General features: G+C 31.9%; 2 protein-coding genes across 3 annotated transcripts in view; one reads left to right on the top strand and one right to left on the bottom strand.

Annotated features, from left to right (window-relative positions):
- Nucleotides 1-234: 234 nt before the first annotated feature.
- On the top strand, nt 235-11,290 carry LOC108911390 (galectin-4). Of its 2 annotated transcripts, XM_018716320.1 has the most exons (9): nt 235-344; nt 401-489; nt 1,651-1,858; nt 2,099-2,380; nt 2,896-3,045; nt 6,261-6,479; nt 7,653-7,772; nt 10,848-10,970; nt 11,026-11,290. In XM_018716320.1, the coding sequence occupies exons 1-9, from the start codon at nt 321-323 to the stop codon at nt 11,032-11,034; spliced, it is 1,224 nt and encodes a 407-aa protein (XP_018571836.1). In that variant the 5' UTR covers nt 235-320; the 3' UTR covers nt 11,035-11,290. The 2 variants fall into 2 exon arrangements, with proteins under 2 accessions (XP_018571836.1, XP_018571837.1); XM_018716321.1 differs by lacking the exon at nt 6,261-6,479.
- A 944-nt stretch (nt 11,291-12,234) lies between these two features.
- The window catches only part of LOC108911382 (mitochondrial tRNA-specific 2-thiouridylase 1), a 6,670-nt gene continuing 6,394 nt past the window's right edge, over nt 12,235-12,510 (bottom strand). The window contains exon 7 of the mRNA XM_023455440.1: nt 12,235-12,346. Coding sequence (XP_023311208.1) covers nt 12,330-12,346 — 17 coding nt within the window. The 3' untranslated portion in view covers nt 12,235-12,329. The remainder of the gene's footprint in view (nt 12,347-12,510) is intronic.

Here is a 12,510-nt window from a genome sequence, read left to right as displayed (position 1 = left end):
ACAAAGCGCCTACACCGGCCGCATTTGCGGTCGGGGTAGACGACGGATGGGGCCCACCTACGAAGGCTGTCCAGGCCTACACGAGATGAGGCAGGATAAAGAGGGATAATCCCCCTCGATCCCAAATCATTGAGGCCAATTTCTAGCCATAGAATAATGGCGATTCTTGCATTCGAATTCTCCCATCACTACAAAACAGAGAAAAGTTCTATTGATTCAGTTGTTCTCGTCCTTGAGATATTTGAAATAGAAATGATGTCATTAAATTACTCTATTTAAATATTTCTCTTGTATATACAGGAACATTATACTTGTTGAAAATGTCAGATTTAATAGTTAATCCTGTAAGTGGTGCTAAATAGAGTAATGGTGGTGAATTAATTGTTATCTTTTTTTTAAGGAAATTCCATATGTGGGTAATGTATCAGGCAAATTGGAACCTGGTAAAATTTGCAGAATTCAGGGTGTAACGCTACCTCAAATAGATAGGTATATGTTATGTTGATATTGAAATGTCTATATTCTATCTGAAAGAATTACCTAATCGGGTGAAATTTAATTATTCAATTTATATTTTAGAAATATTAAATAGAGGGTATTTTTATAATTCTCTGTTTTTTTAATTTGTAGTATACTTCTTTATTTTAAATTAAAAACTAAGCAAACACGTTACGAAAGTATCAGCTATCTGCCTTAAATATCGGAGAAGGCACCTCTGAATACTTGTGTACATATTCAATTTTTTTTTGCTTGTAAAACATACCATTATAATAAACCCATGAGCCTTTAAAATTAGTGTTTATTAATTTGTGTTTTACCAGTCAGTCAATGAGATCAGTGAATTAAAGATGATTAAGGTTTTCAAAAAATTTCAGTAGTTAAGTGAAACTTCTTCAAATTGTCATAATCTGTAGTCAATTAGATAGATCTCCAGTTTAGAATACAAATATTTTTAACAAATAAATTTGGAACATAATATTTTATTAAAAGTGTCTATATTTTGATTATTCATTTGTTTTTTTCTGAATATTTTTTTTTCATTGTTGTTTACAGACTGTCAGTATATTTTTTGTAACTCTATGTCAATAATTTTTCATTAATATTACTGTTATAATCATCATCGCACAACTGATGTGTTTTGTGCTAAAACCACTATACAAGGACAGATAAAGGAATAGGTGAAATTTCAGAACACGAAACAGATAATGGTCTAACGTCTTCGGCAAATGCAGAAAATGAAATGAAAGAGAGGAGTGAAAAATTTGAATATTTTTATCTGTTACCACAAGCACTATTGTAGAGTTTAATTATTTGGTTATATAGGAACTAAAATTTTATTTGTTTAACTATACTGAACATGGCAACAAAGCATTGAAGGCAAACCTTTTTAAAATGGGAGATTTTTTGAAATTTCATCAGAAAACAGAAAACATATTTAAGATTGGAATGAATAGTAAGATGTAGGTAATTTTTATATGTAGAATTTAAAATAAATAACACAGAAATTAAATGATTAGACTTTATTTCCTTGTAAACATGTGCTAACAAAATTACTATTGTAGAGGGCCGTTCCTCATTCTGACGTGTGGTGATTAAATTAACTTCTTATTTTGATTTGCATAATAATGTATATCCTCAATCCCATTTTAGATTCACCATCAATTTGCAAACTGGTCCCAATGCTAAACCCAGAGACGACACGGCGCTTCATATATCCATTAGAATAAGTCAAGGTTACATAGCTAGAAATTCTTATATTAATGGCGAATGGGGCGATGAACAGGGGGCAGGAACACTAAAGATAGGCCCTGGCCAAACATTCGAAATCCTTATATTGACGGATACTCGAGACTATAAGGTAAAATATTGTTACACCAGCAGTAGCAGTTCCATTTGTATAATTAACATAATTTTCTAATAATTAACAATAACGTAATGTCATAAATTGATTATTGCCTATTACGTATTTTTTTAAATTTTTTATTTATATTTCTATATTTCAACGCCCTATATCTCGAAAACTATGATCTGCAAATGTTCATATAACCATTTTCGGCTTAGTTACCACACTGTATAAAGAATTAATAAATGTTTCCAGGTGGCAGTTAATGGGGAACATTTTTGCGAGTTTCCCCACAGAATTCCTTTCGAAAACGTCTCCCATTTGCTCATCGATGGGGACGTAAACATAACGCTAGTTTCTTGGGAACTTTCCGTACCTGTGGCTGTAAACCAACCGGTATCCGAACCTTCCCCGTTGAACACTAATTCCTCGCAGCAGTTTAACGCCGGTCAGTACTTTCCGCCCAACAATTACCAGCCTCAGCCGCAGGGACCTTACGGTGGACCAGGACAATATGGGCCCCCAGTTCCACCAGGTGTAAGTAGCATTTTATATACATTCGGGATAAAATATTTTTATTTCATTTTAAAAATAATGTCTAAATTTATTAACTGAAAATCATTGCCGACATACTGTAAATAATGTAATATTAAAAAAAAAAATCGTATGTTGTCATATCATATGAGGTGGGTGGGTATTATGTAGTTCACTTAGACTAGATCGATGGCAGAGGTCTTGAACTTGACATAATTTTAAATAATACTTATTTTTTATTTTTTTATTATGTACGTCTTATAAAGCAGCAAAAATAATCATTTTGTATTTTATTTATTTTTGTAAAAATCGTACACCCTCTATAAATTTGTTCTATTACTTGAAAAGGCAAGTAGGCCACTTAAAAAACAGTGGAAAGGGTGGGAGAATTTTTTATAAATTGTACAATTTCTCTAAATTTACAAATAAAAGAGTTCCTCCTCCTGGGGACAAAATCGTGAGATATACAATATTTTTCTATTCTGTGTCAAATATCAGAGTTAAATTAATTTTCACAGGCACAAGCGCAATCAGAATCAGGGTTTGGAGGCTTTTTAGAACAAGCACAGGAAGCATTGGTGGGGGCTATTAAAAGTGGAGCTGCCGAAAAACTGTTCAGTGGTTTATTGTCGACTGGAGAGAAACCGGGTTACGCTCCTCAAAATGCTGTAAGTTTTGTTTGGTTTTACGTAAAGTTTGTATAGTTGTTTACTTTTTTAATAATTCATTTGTGGCACTTTAATATTTTTATTTGTTCAGTATTTTAAAAATATATAGCAAGGGTCGGCAACTGGCGGACCGCGGTCCAGGTCCGGACCGCGAAAGGTAAAATACTGGACCGCCAAAATTTTTTGAAAGTATAAATTACTGAAATAAATTATTTAAAAAATGTTTTTTTACGTTTAAGTGTCTTATAATTTTTTCTAGTATTTTACAATGGTGTGAGTGTGTGAGTTTTTAATGGTTAGTAAGCAGATTAAATTTGAGTCCAAATTAAAATAAAAAAATAATTAGAATATTTTTTTTGGACCGCGTTAAAAATTTTCAAAAGTATCCGGACCCACCTAAAATTACTTGCCAACCCCTGATATATAGGTTAGTTACTCAGGGTTTTTACCTCCGAATTCTTTATAACTGAACCGATTGACGTGAAATTTTGACTGAATGTGGGGAATGCCTCAAGGAACAAAACTTATATAGTGCCGAAATGTGCTTTTGCCCTGAGGGTGGTTCCCACCCCTTCTTGGGGGTGGAAATTTTTACGCCTAAAATAACCACAGGAATCGATAGAGGAGTCAATTTTAAGTAATAAATGTTATATAAAGTTTTTTGGATAATCCAATACTTTCCGAGTAATTCGTCATCGAAAATGTTGATTTTTTACTGAAAAAGTGCTTGTTTTTGGACAGTTTTTTGCAAATAACTGTGAAACCATTGGATTTAACGAAAAAGTTGTAATAAACAAAAAGAAAGGTAATAAAAAACCAAGTCTAATAGTACTTATTATTTTGTTTTTCTCTAATTGCAATATAAACCGTGTTATGGATTTTTAAACATTATTATATGTTAGGTAAAAACTAAATAGGAACCAGTTAACGTTAAATAATGCCAAAACCATAAATATTAGGAAAAAAAACTATTTGAACCTTTTTTAAAGTACTTTGAAAAACCTCTAAAATGAGCTGTTTTAAAAGTATTTAGAATCAAAATTAACGGAAATATGATCGAAATAACATGATAGTCTCATTTTTTTTTTAAGAAAAAATCAATAAACAAATCAGTGCATTTGGTGACAGAATTAAAATTGAATGCAATTCATTTACAGATTTCTTCATTTATGTTCTAAGAATATGTTCTGGGTCTTGGGCTCACTTACAAAGCATGATTTTGAAAAAAAACTTAATTTTTGAAAATGTAAATTTTTCAAATTTTTGAAAAAATTAGATTTACGCTGTAACTTAAAAATTAAAGGATGTACGAAAAAAATACAAGAGTAAAAAAATTTTGCTTTATTTTTGCCGAAGATTTTGCTTTTATTTTTTATTCCTCTAAAATTAATATTAATCGAGACTTCGCCATTTTAAGTTATCATATGAATGAGAGAACCACCCTTTTCTAGCCCTTTAAAACCCTTCAAACTTAAAAATGAAGAGTTTAAAAAAGATTAACTCAACAGTTCACGTAGCCCTTACAATTCCCTGCAAAATGAGCCTTTGTGCGATTAAAAATCTTAAAAAGTAAGAAAGTTATCGTCAAAAAAATAAACACGTGTATAGGTGATAATTTTAGGAAAATTTAGGTCAAACAAGAATTTTGAAGCATTAAGATCTTTTTTTGTATATATACGTATTTAGTATGTGTATATTCGAATAAACCAGTACTATACTATATTATAATAAGGGAATAAATGTTTATTTAATACGAATGCACATTTAAAATGTTTCTACTCTCTCAATAATATTTTTTCATTTTATTTTCGAAAGAAGGGGTATTTTTCAAGGGTAGAAAAGTTGCAATCGATAAAAGAGATTTTTGAATCAAGAAATCAATTTTAATTTGATAAAAATGCATGATTAAAACGTTTAAAGTTGAAAAAAATTTTATATTATTTTCATCCAAAGGGCTGGTTTTTAAAGGTTTTTCCGGGTTGAAAATTTGGGATACTTTACGTTTCATGTTAGATAGCACATGAAATTACTCATACTGCATAAATAAAAAAGATTTGGTTACATAAAATGCTTAAATTTGTATTTTTTCTTTTTTTTCCAATAAGGGGTGGTTTTCACTCCTTAAGAACAAAAAGCCTAGCGCATATATAAGTTTTGAAGTGGGTGGGTAAGATGAGCCTAATTCTAAATTTTGAGAAAAATCCTCGCAGTTATAAAAAATTCGGAGGTCTTACTATATTTTCAGCTACAGTAACTGGGCTAATAGGGATTCGGGAATAAATTATATTTACCTTTACTAGAACTATTCCTCAAAACAAAATGCAGTGAAGAAAATATACTTAATTGATATTGGTATACAGGGCGTGTCATAATTCACACCTTTACAGATTGATGTAGTTATTGAAAAACGATACAAGATTACATCATTTTAAATTTTATTAAAAGCAACAAGTATGCATGAACATATTCTTTCAAATAGCTTCTAAAAACGGTCCACGGGATTCAGATCTGGTGATCTAGAGAGCCATGGTATGGGTCCACATCTTGGGGACAGCGCATTATGAAATTAGAAATTAGAAATTTACCGAATGAAGTGGATTGGGCCCATTCCATGGCCTCCTAGACCATCCGATCTGAATCTTATATGCTTTTTCCTGTGGCTATTATCCTAGCTTATATTGGTGCTGTTATAGCATTAATAAATGAAAATATACTGCAAAGGATAAAAGAATATAAAATTATCCCGCTTTTCTTAATTTTATAACAATTTTATCAGATATAAGATATAACGTAAATGCTCAAGTCTTTTGCATTTGGGCTCGTTTATTTTCATTTGTATTTTGTCCTAAGATAAATTTTCCAGCATTTTACAACACTTATTGGCAGTTGATTAATTATTTTAATGCAAAAGTTTGCCCCATTCCAAAATTTTTAAGTGTACAAAAATACCTGAACAAATAAATGTATTAAAACATATAAAAAAATTGCTTTGTTTTGTTTTTAAATTGTGAATAATTAAACAATTAATTTTCTAATTTTAAGCTTTCTTAAACACTAAACACTAAACTATTTTCTACTACAATAACACCTACATCTTCGGATGACACCTGGATCTTTTCCTGAACAAACTTCCATCACTTCAGTGACTCTTCACTTTGATCAAACAGAATGCATTACGACAACTGTACCATTGTTAAACCTCCGGTGTTTCTTAGCAATATGGCATATACCCGCAACTGCCTCCTCCCGACGACAACTTTGCGAGAAGTAGCTCGCAGAGTGCGCAATCTCGGGGACCGCTGGAAACATTCCTTTCCGGATTGCTCTCAAACGCAAATAATCCTGATCAAGCGAATCAAAACGCGCACATAAGGCCCGAGCAGCCTGGAAATCCACAATTCTACAATCAAGCTCCCGCCGACCCTGGTCCACAAGTAAGTTTGCTCCTTTAGGAATTATGAAGGTGGCGGGGTCCTTTATGTGTCAGCATATACTGTGAACTGTTTTCGAGGCTCTCTATAATCCCCTTCACATGTCGTATTTTCCAAAACTCGATCCTTTGTTCTGTATATTATACAGGGTGTGTACAAACTTGGAAAATATTTTTTAAGTCTATTTCTTCTCTTGTTCTTTATTTTTGTAGGCCAAGCAAATAAAATTTTTCCTCGAAAAAAGTCCTATCCGCGAGATTATTGTAAAATTGTCTAAAGGAACATATTACAAGACATCTCTCGTCTCGTGAGTCAAAAACTTTTATTAGCTAACTTCTCTATTTAAACAAATAAGTGAGGAAAACAGTTTTTTCTCTAGTGGAGAGGGAATGACACGTATTCTCAGATGACGCGATTTGCTATTTTTTTAGCCAATTTAGCTTTCTTGTACATTTGATGTCGCTGCAAAGTTTAATTTTATTTACTTTCTTTGACAAATTTTAGCATTCTAACGTAAGAATAAGTGGCCATTCAAAGACTTTTAGGTCTATACCTTTATTGACCCAACTCTAAAAATCCATCTTCTGTAGATTTTCCAAACATATTTCAATTATATACCAAACATGTACAACCGCATCAGATCAAAAATACATGAAAAAAAGTTCTACACATAGGTACATGATCCTAAATGTCCAGAACATTCTTTTTTTTAATCCTACCGTTTGACAGTATTATGTATTTACATTTTAATTAAATCTGATCTGATCCCAGAAAATCATTTTTGGGTTACTTTTTTCGAATTAGAGTGAAAATCTAGAGCCGTATTCGTTATTAGGAACAGTTTTTGTAGTTTTTTAGTCGTCTACGAACTTACCCGAGAGGTTACTTGTCTTAAAAACTCCAATGTTAATCGGAATTAAAGAATGTCCTCTTTAACATTTACATTCACAATGGCGACGTCTCCAAGGGACCAGGTAAGGTTGTTTTTAATGGTAACGTTGATAACACAATGTACGTCTTGTGGAAGTCCAAAATCAAGTGTGAGTAATAGTGAGTGTTGCATGAGTTTTAGTATGTTGACATAGAAAATAGAAACTGGAATTTGTTTTTACACACGTCTTAGATCACAACATAAAAAATCTGTTCAACTTGGATAAATGGTAATGTATTTCCCAGAGCTATGGACAATATCCTGGTCCACCACCGCAGCAGCAACAAAATAGGGGTCCGCTTGAGAACCTTCTTTCGGGACTCTTACCAAGTGGAACTAATCAACAAGGAAATGTAAATAACCCTGTGAGTTTTTTGTGAAAAATATGACTGTCATATTTGGTACTTTTATAGTATTTTACGCGGACCACCACAAATTCTTGGATTGACTTTACATTCACATGAAAGGTTTTACCTAAAATTGAATGTTCTATCACCTGGTAATGCTTCTTTATTAAAATCTGAAACTACCCTGTATATTCATGATCGGGATGCTCTTGTATCTCAAATTAGTAGAGCTCAAGCACAAATTAACAAAATATAAATACAGGGTGATTCACAACTTATCCAAAAAAATTTGAGAATAGATGCGGCATGAGGAATGGAGTCAATATCGTTAAAAAAATTTTTGTAAAATCCTTATATCGCCACGGTAGCGCAGTCAGTCGAGAGTGCGGTGGCAAGCATTTCTCGGCCAGACTTCCTATTCTGGTCCGGGTTCGATCCCCGGTGTCGGCACTGGGAATGTCGATGGATAATGGGTGTTTGTCCGCATTTTTTCAAGTGTAGCCCCCTTCCGCACAGCCTTTGGCTTTGGATTTGGGGGTTGTCTCATTTCTGTGGTGTGTTTAATGTTAATGAGAAAAAAATTATTGAAGTTGTAGTGCTTTCAACCATTACATAGCTGGACAGCTGTAGTCTAGTGTCATTTATAATACGCGTGAAGAGCCACGTGGACTCAACGACTCCGAATACTGAAATCCGATGTTTATAATAGTTTTTTAGTAGTTAGTGTCAAAATTGGCTTGCGTGTATAGCATCTCGGAGTTGATGGATATTGTTTTAGTTTATGGTGAAGCAAGAAAACATTTGTATTATGGTGTTGTGTTATGGTGAAACAAGACAGAATTTGTGTTAGTTCGTAGAAACTGGGCAAGACGAACCCAAATGTGTTTACACGTCGGTGGACAAAATTTTGAACAGTAACATCAGGTATGTCAAATTGTTTTATTATTTAAAACCACAAATGAATTTGAACAAAATCAGTTGAGTTTGCTGATATAAAATAGCTGCTATGAAATTTATTTATTCTTTTCCTTGCGAAATTCTTTCAAGTTTTTGCCCGTTTTTATCACTGCCGCCTTGACGGTCGCATTGTGTGAGGTCGGGTTTTACAGTGGACCAGTTTCCAGTGCCGTGCAGAAGTGTATTTTTAAATCATTTTCGAACTGCACTTTTTGATTTTTTCTTTACAAAATTGTATTTGTAAGAGTCCCCTTTACATCCAGAATTTTTTTTTGGATATGTTCTGAATCACCCTGTATATAGAAAAGGTAAATATGTTCTAATTAAAATAACAGAAGAAAATGACGAATAATTATAGAATTTCCCCTCTGTATAACTAAAAAAACAATATTTTACATTTTTAATGAAATTTCGGTATAAAAGCAAACTAAGAGAAAAATACATTATTTTGCAAATTCACTTGGAACACCTACAGATTCAAAATCTTTAACAGTCGTTCTTATTTAAAAGTTATTTTTTTATACGGGGTGATTCAGAACTTGTCCAGAAAAAAATGTTTTTGAATGTACGGGGGACAAATACAATTAAAAAAAAATTAAAAAGTTATCAGCAAATTCAACTGCTTTTGACGCTATTGTTATTATTAATTAATTAAATTAATTTGTGGTTTTAATTAATAAAATAATTCGACATATCTTTTGTACAACTGTTCAAAATTTTGTGTGCCGATGTGTAAACACATTTGGGCCCGTCTTACGCAGTTTCTATGAACTAACACAAATGTTGTCTTGCTTCACCATAACACAAAAGTCGTCTTGCCTTACCATAAATTAAAACGATATCCATCAACTCGGAGTTGCTATACACTTAAGCCATTTTTGACACTTGAAAAACTATTGTAAACACTATCGCAAGAATGATAATACTAATATAGAGCAATATAAATGTTGAAAATACTATAACCTTAATAATGTTTTCTCGAAAACTATAAGGGTTTTAGAAAATTTACGATATCGACTCCATTTTTCACAACGCATCTATTCTAAAATTTTTTTGGATAAGTTGTGAATCACCCTGTGTACAATAATTAAATTTTTACAAATTTTTGAATTTTTTTTCACAATTTTTGTGGGAAAACTTGCGATGTTCAATTTTTCCGAAAATTTTGGGTTTCTAGATATGTATAAGTAAACTTTTCTCTAACCAAAGCCGTTTTGTTTCGCCTCCAAAGGACGTCAAAGTTGGCAAGGAAGTAAAGATTTTAATGTATTTGATTAAAAGGAAGTAAAAGCTTTGTGGAGGTTAGAAACTCGTAATTGAGTGTTCTTTCTCAAAAATTATTGGAAATTATCACCATTTTCAGTAACACTTTTGTTTAAAGTTTTTCTCATTCTGCAAATTACGAGAATAGTAGTTTTTCATAAAATTCATCTAATTTTATGCCCCTCAAATAAGAATACCTAATATCCACGCATTCAAATTTATTACACATTTGTGTTCAGTCATTTACAAATTTCCAAAGTTGACAAAATATAATTTCATTTTTACTATCAAATGAGTAACATTTTTCATAATTAAATTAGATTTGTATCAAAAAAAAAAAAATGGTGTTGACGAAATATAAAATTAATCGTGCGGATAGGTACTGTTAAAAATAAACAAAATTTACAAGAGAAAACTGGAAAACAGCCCAAAAAAAAAACCTATGACCTTGAGGGTGGGATTCTTTGCATTTTTCTGTAAATACAATTATCACTTTCATTTACTACGTTAAAAGGTGGTATTTTTACAAAAATAATAATATAGCGTTAATTAAAAAAAAAAAGACGAAAAATTGTCGCCAGCTTTGACAGATGCCTTCCAGCGGTTAAACAAAACAACTTGGAATAAAGGTAATATTAGTTAAATCGTCTTACTTGGGAACTCCAATAATTTGCGTTGACATCTCAGATTGAAACACCTCTTTTTTGTTTCCCAAATTTCATTTGAAATTTTCCCATGAAAGTTTTGTATGTGGTGTAGAAACCATCCCCTAAAAACCGGTACGAGTTTCGCACTCCATCATAAAAATATAACCACTTTAATTTCCAACGGTTGCCACTGCTACAAACTTTCTCACAAAAGGATTTTTTTTAGCCCTATCAACAACCCCAACAGCCCCATTTACCTCAAGTGGGAGGAGAGGGGTCTCTTGGTGGATTGGGGAGTATGGGAGGTCTCTTATCAAATTTGGCTGGGCAGATCCTTCACAACCCAAAGGTATTTATTTGTGAATTAAAAAAATTGGATTACAGGATTAACGGTTTTATTTTAGGGCAATTAATAATGAAAATAATTTGCACCATGCAATACAGAACGTACCTATTCTACCAAAAGCAATGCCTTAAAAAGTAAATAAAATATTATTGGACAACTAATATCGTATAATACTCGTTACATGTCAAATATTTATGGATTAGATTAATTTAAGCTTAATTAGGTGCATTTAACTAACACTGAGCAAATGATTAGACAAACTAATCTCGAATTTTTATTGTTGGCCTTCTTGAATCTCAATAAATACTTCTATATATTGTTCATTCACCCGTTCACCGGCTCTTTTTCATCCTTGAACCCATTCCTATCATAGTCCAGTAATCAACGGTAAAAATAGGGTATTACCTCCGAATTCTTGACACACGCACGATTTTCATAAAAACTGGTGAGTAAGCTCATCTCACCCTCCTTTACAAAACTTACATATCCATAATGTGTGCTTATTGTTTTTAGTGGGTGAAAACTACCTCTTCTTGCAAAAATTGTAAAAATCATAGATTTAAGTGTTGTGTCAATAGAATAAGCATTCTTTTATGTTCTGAATAATAATTTTTGATTTGTAGCAACATTTCAACCCTTAAAATCAACCCTTTATGAGGAAAAAAAAACAAAAATTAGTTTTCGCGGCTTTGAAATGTTTTGACGGAGCAATAATGAAGAATTGAATATTTTTTACTGTTTATGAAATAATACATGATTTATTGCAACGTTTCAACCCTTAAAAACCACCCTTATTGCAGAAAATAAAGCAAATTTTTCAGATCTTCACAGCATTTATAATGAATCACTGTTTACAATACTACTGATGATTCATTGCAACGTTTCAACCCTTAAAAACAACCCTTAATGAGCAATTGAAGAATTTTTACCCGCTTCGAAACACTCAACGATACATTACTAAATTCAACAAGATTACTTAAAACTCGAAACTTAAATTATGTAATTAGTGAAAGGGAAAATAAAAATTATTTGTATTTTATACAATTATACTTTATTATCAAAAATTTACATATCATCTAAAGAACTATCATCACTGTCGACTTCCTCTGTTTGGACATGTGCGTGTGTGTGTTTGTGCGTGTATTATGCCTCGAAAATTAAGCCATTTACACGATCCGACAATTTTCACTGAATAATACAATTCGTTTTTTCACAATAACTTTAATTTTTAATATTTTTCATCGCTCCAAAAAGCAATTTGCAGGGAATTGCAAGAGCTACAAATCAACCTTTATGGTTGAAGGGTCTTGAACTCTTCGTTTTCGAGATTTTTAGGTTTTAAGTTCTCAAAGAAGGTGATCCTTACACGCAAATGCAAACTAAAAAACGTAATATCTCGGTTAATTTTTGCTCTACAGAAAAATTGAAAGAGAGTAAAAATATTATAAAAAAGAGACCTTTAATTTTGAACCCTTTGTTTTTGAGTTATTTCGAAAAAAAGGAAATTTTTTTAAAAATTAAAAAAAAAATTTTTCATTATTTC

The sequence above is a fragment of the Anoplophora glabripennis genome, unplaced genomic scaffold (assembly GCF_000390285.2).
Source record: "Anoplophora glabripennis isolate ALB-LARVAE unplaced genomic scaffold, Agla_2.0 scaffold620, whole genome shotgun sequence".
Taxonomy (NCBI): Eukaryota; Metazoa; Arthropoda; class Insecta; order Coleoptera; family Cerambycidae; genus Anoplophora; species Anoplophora glabripennis.
Note: the sequence above shows the minus strand (reverse complement) of the source record. Positions and strands in the feature narration are given on the sequence as shown.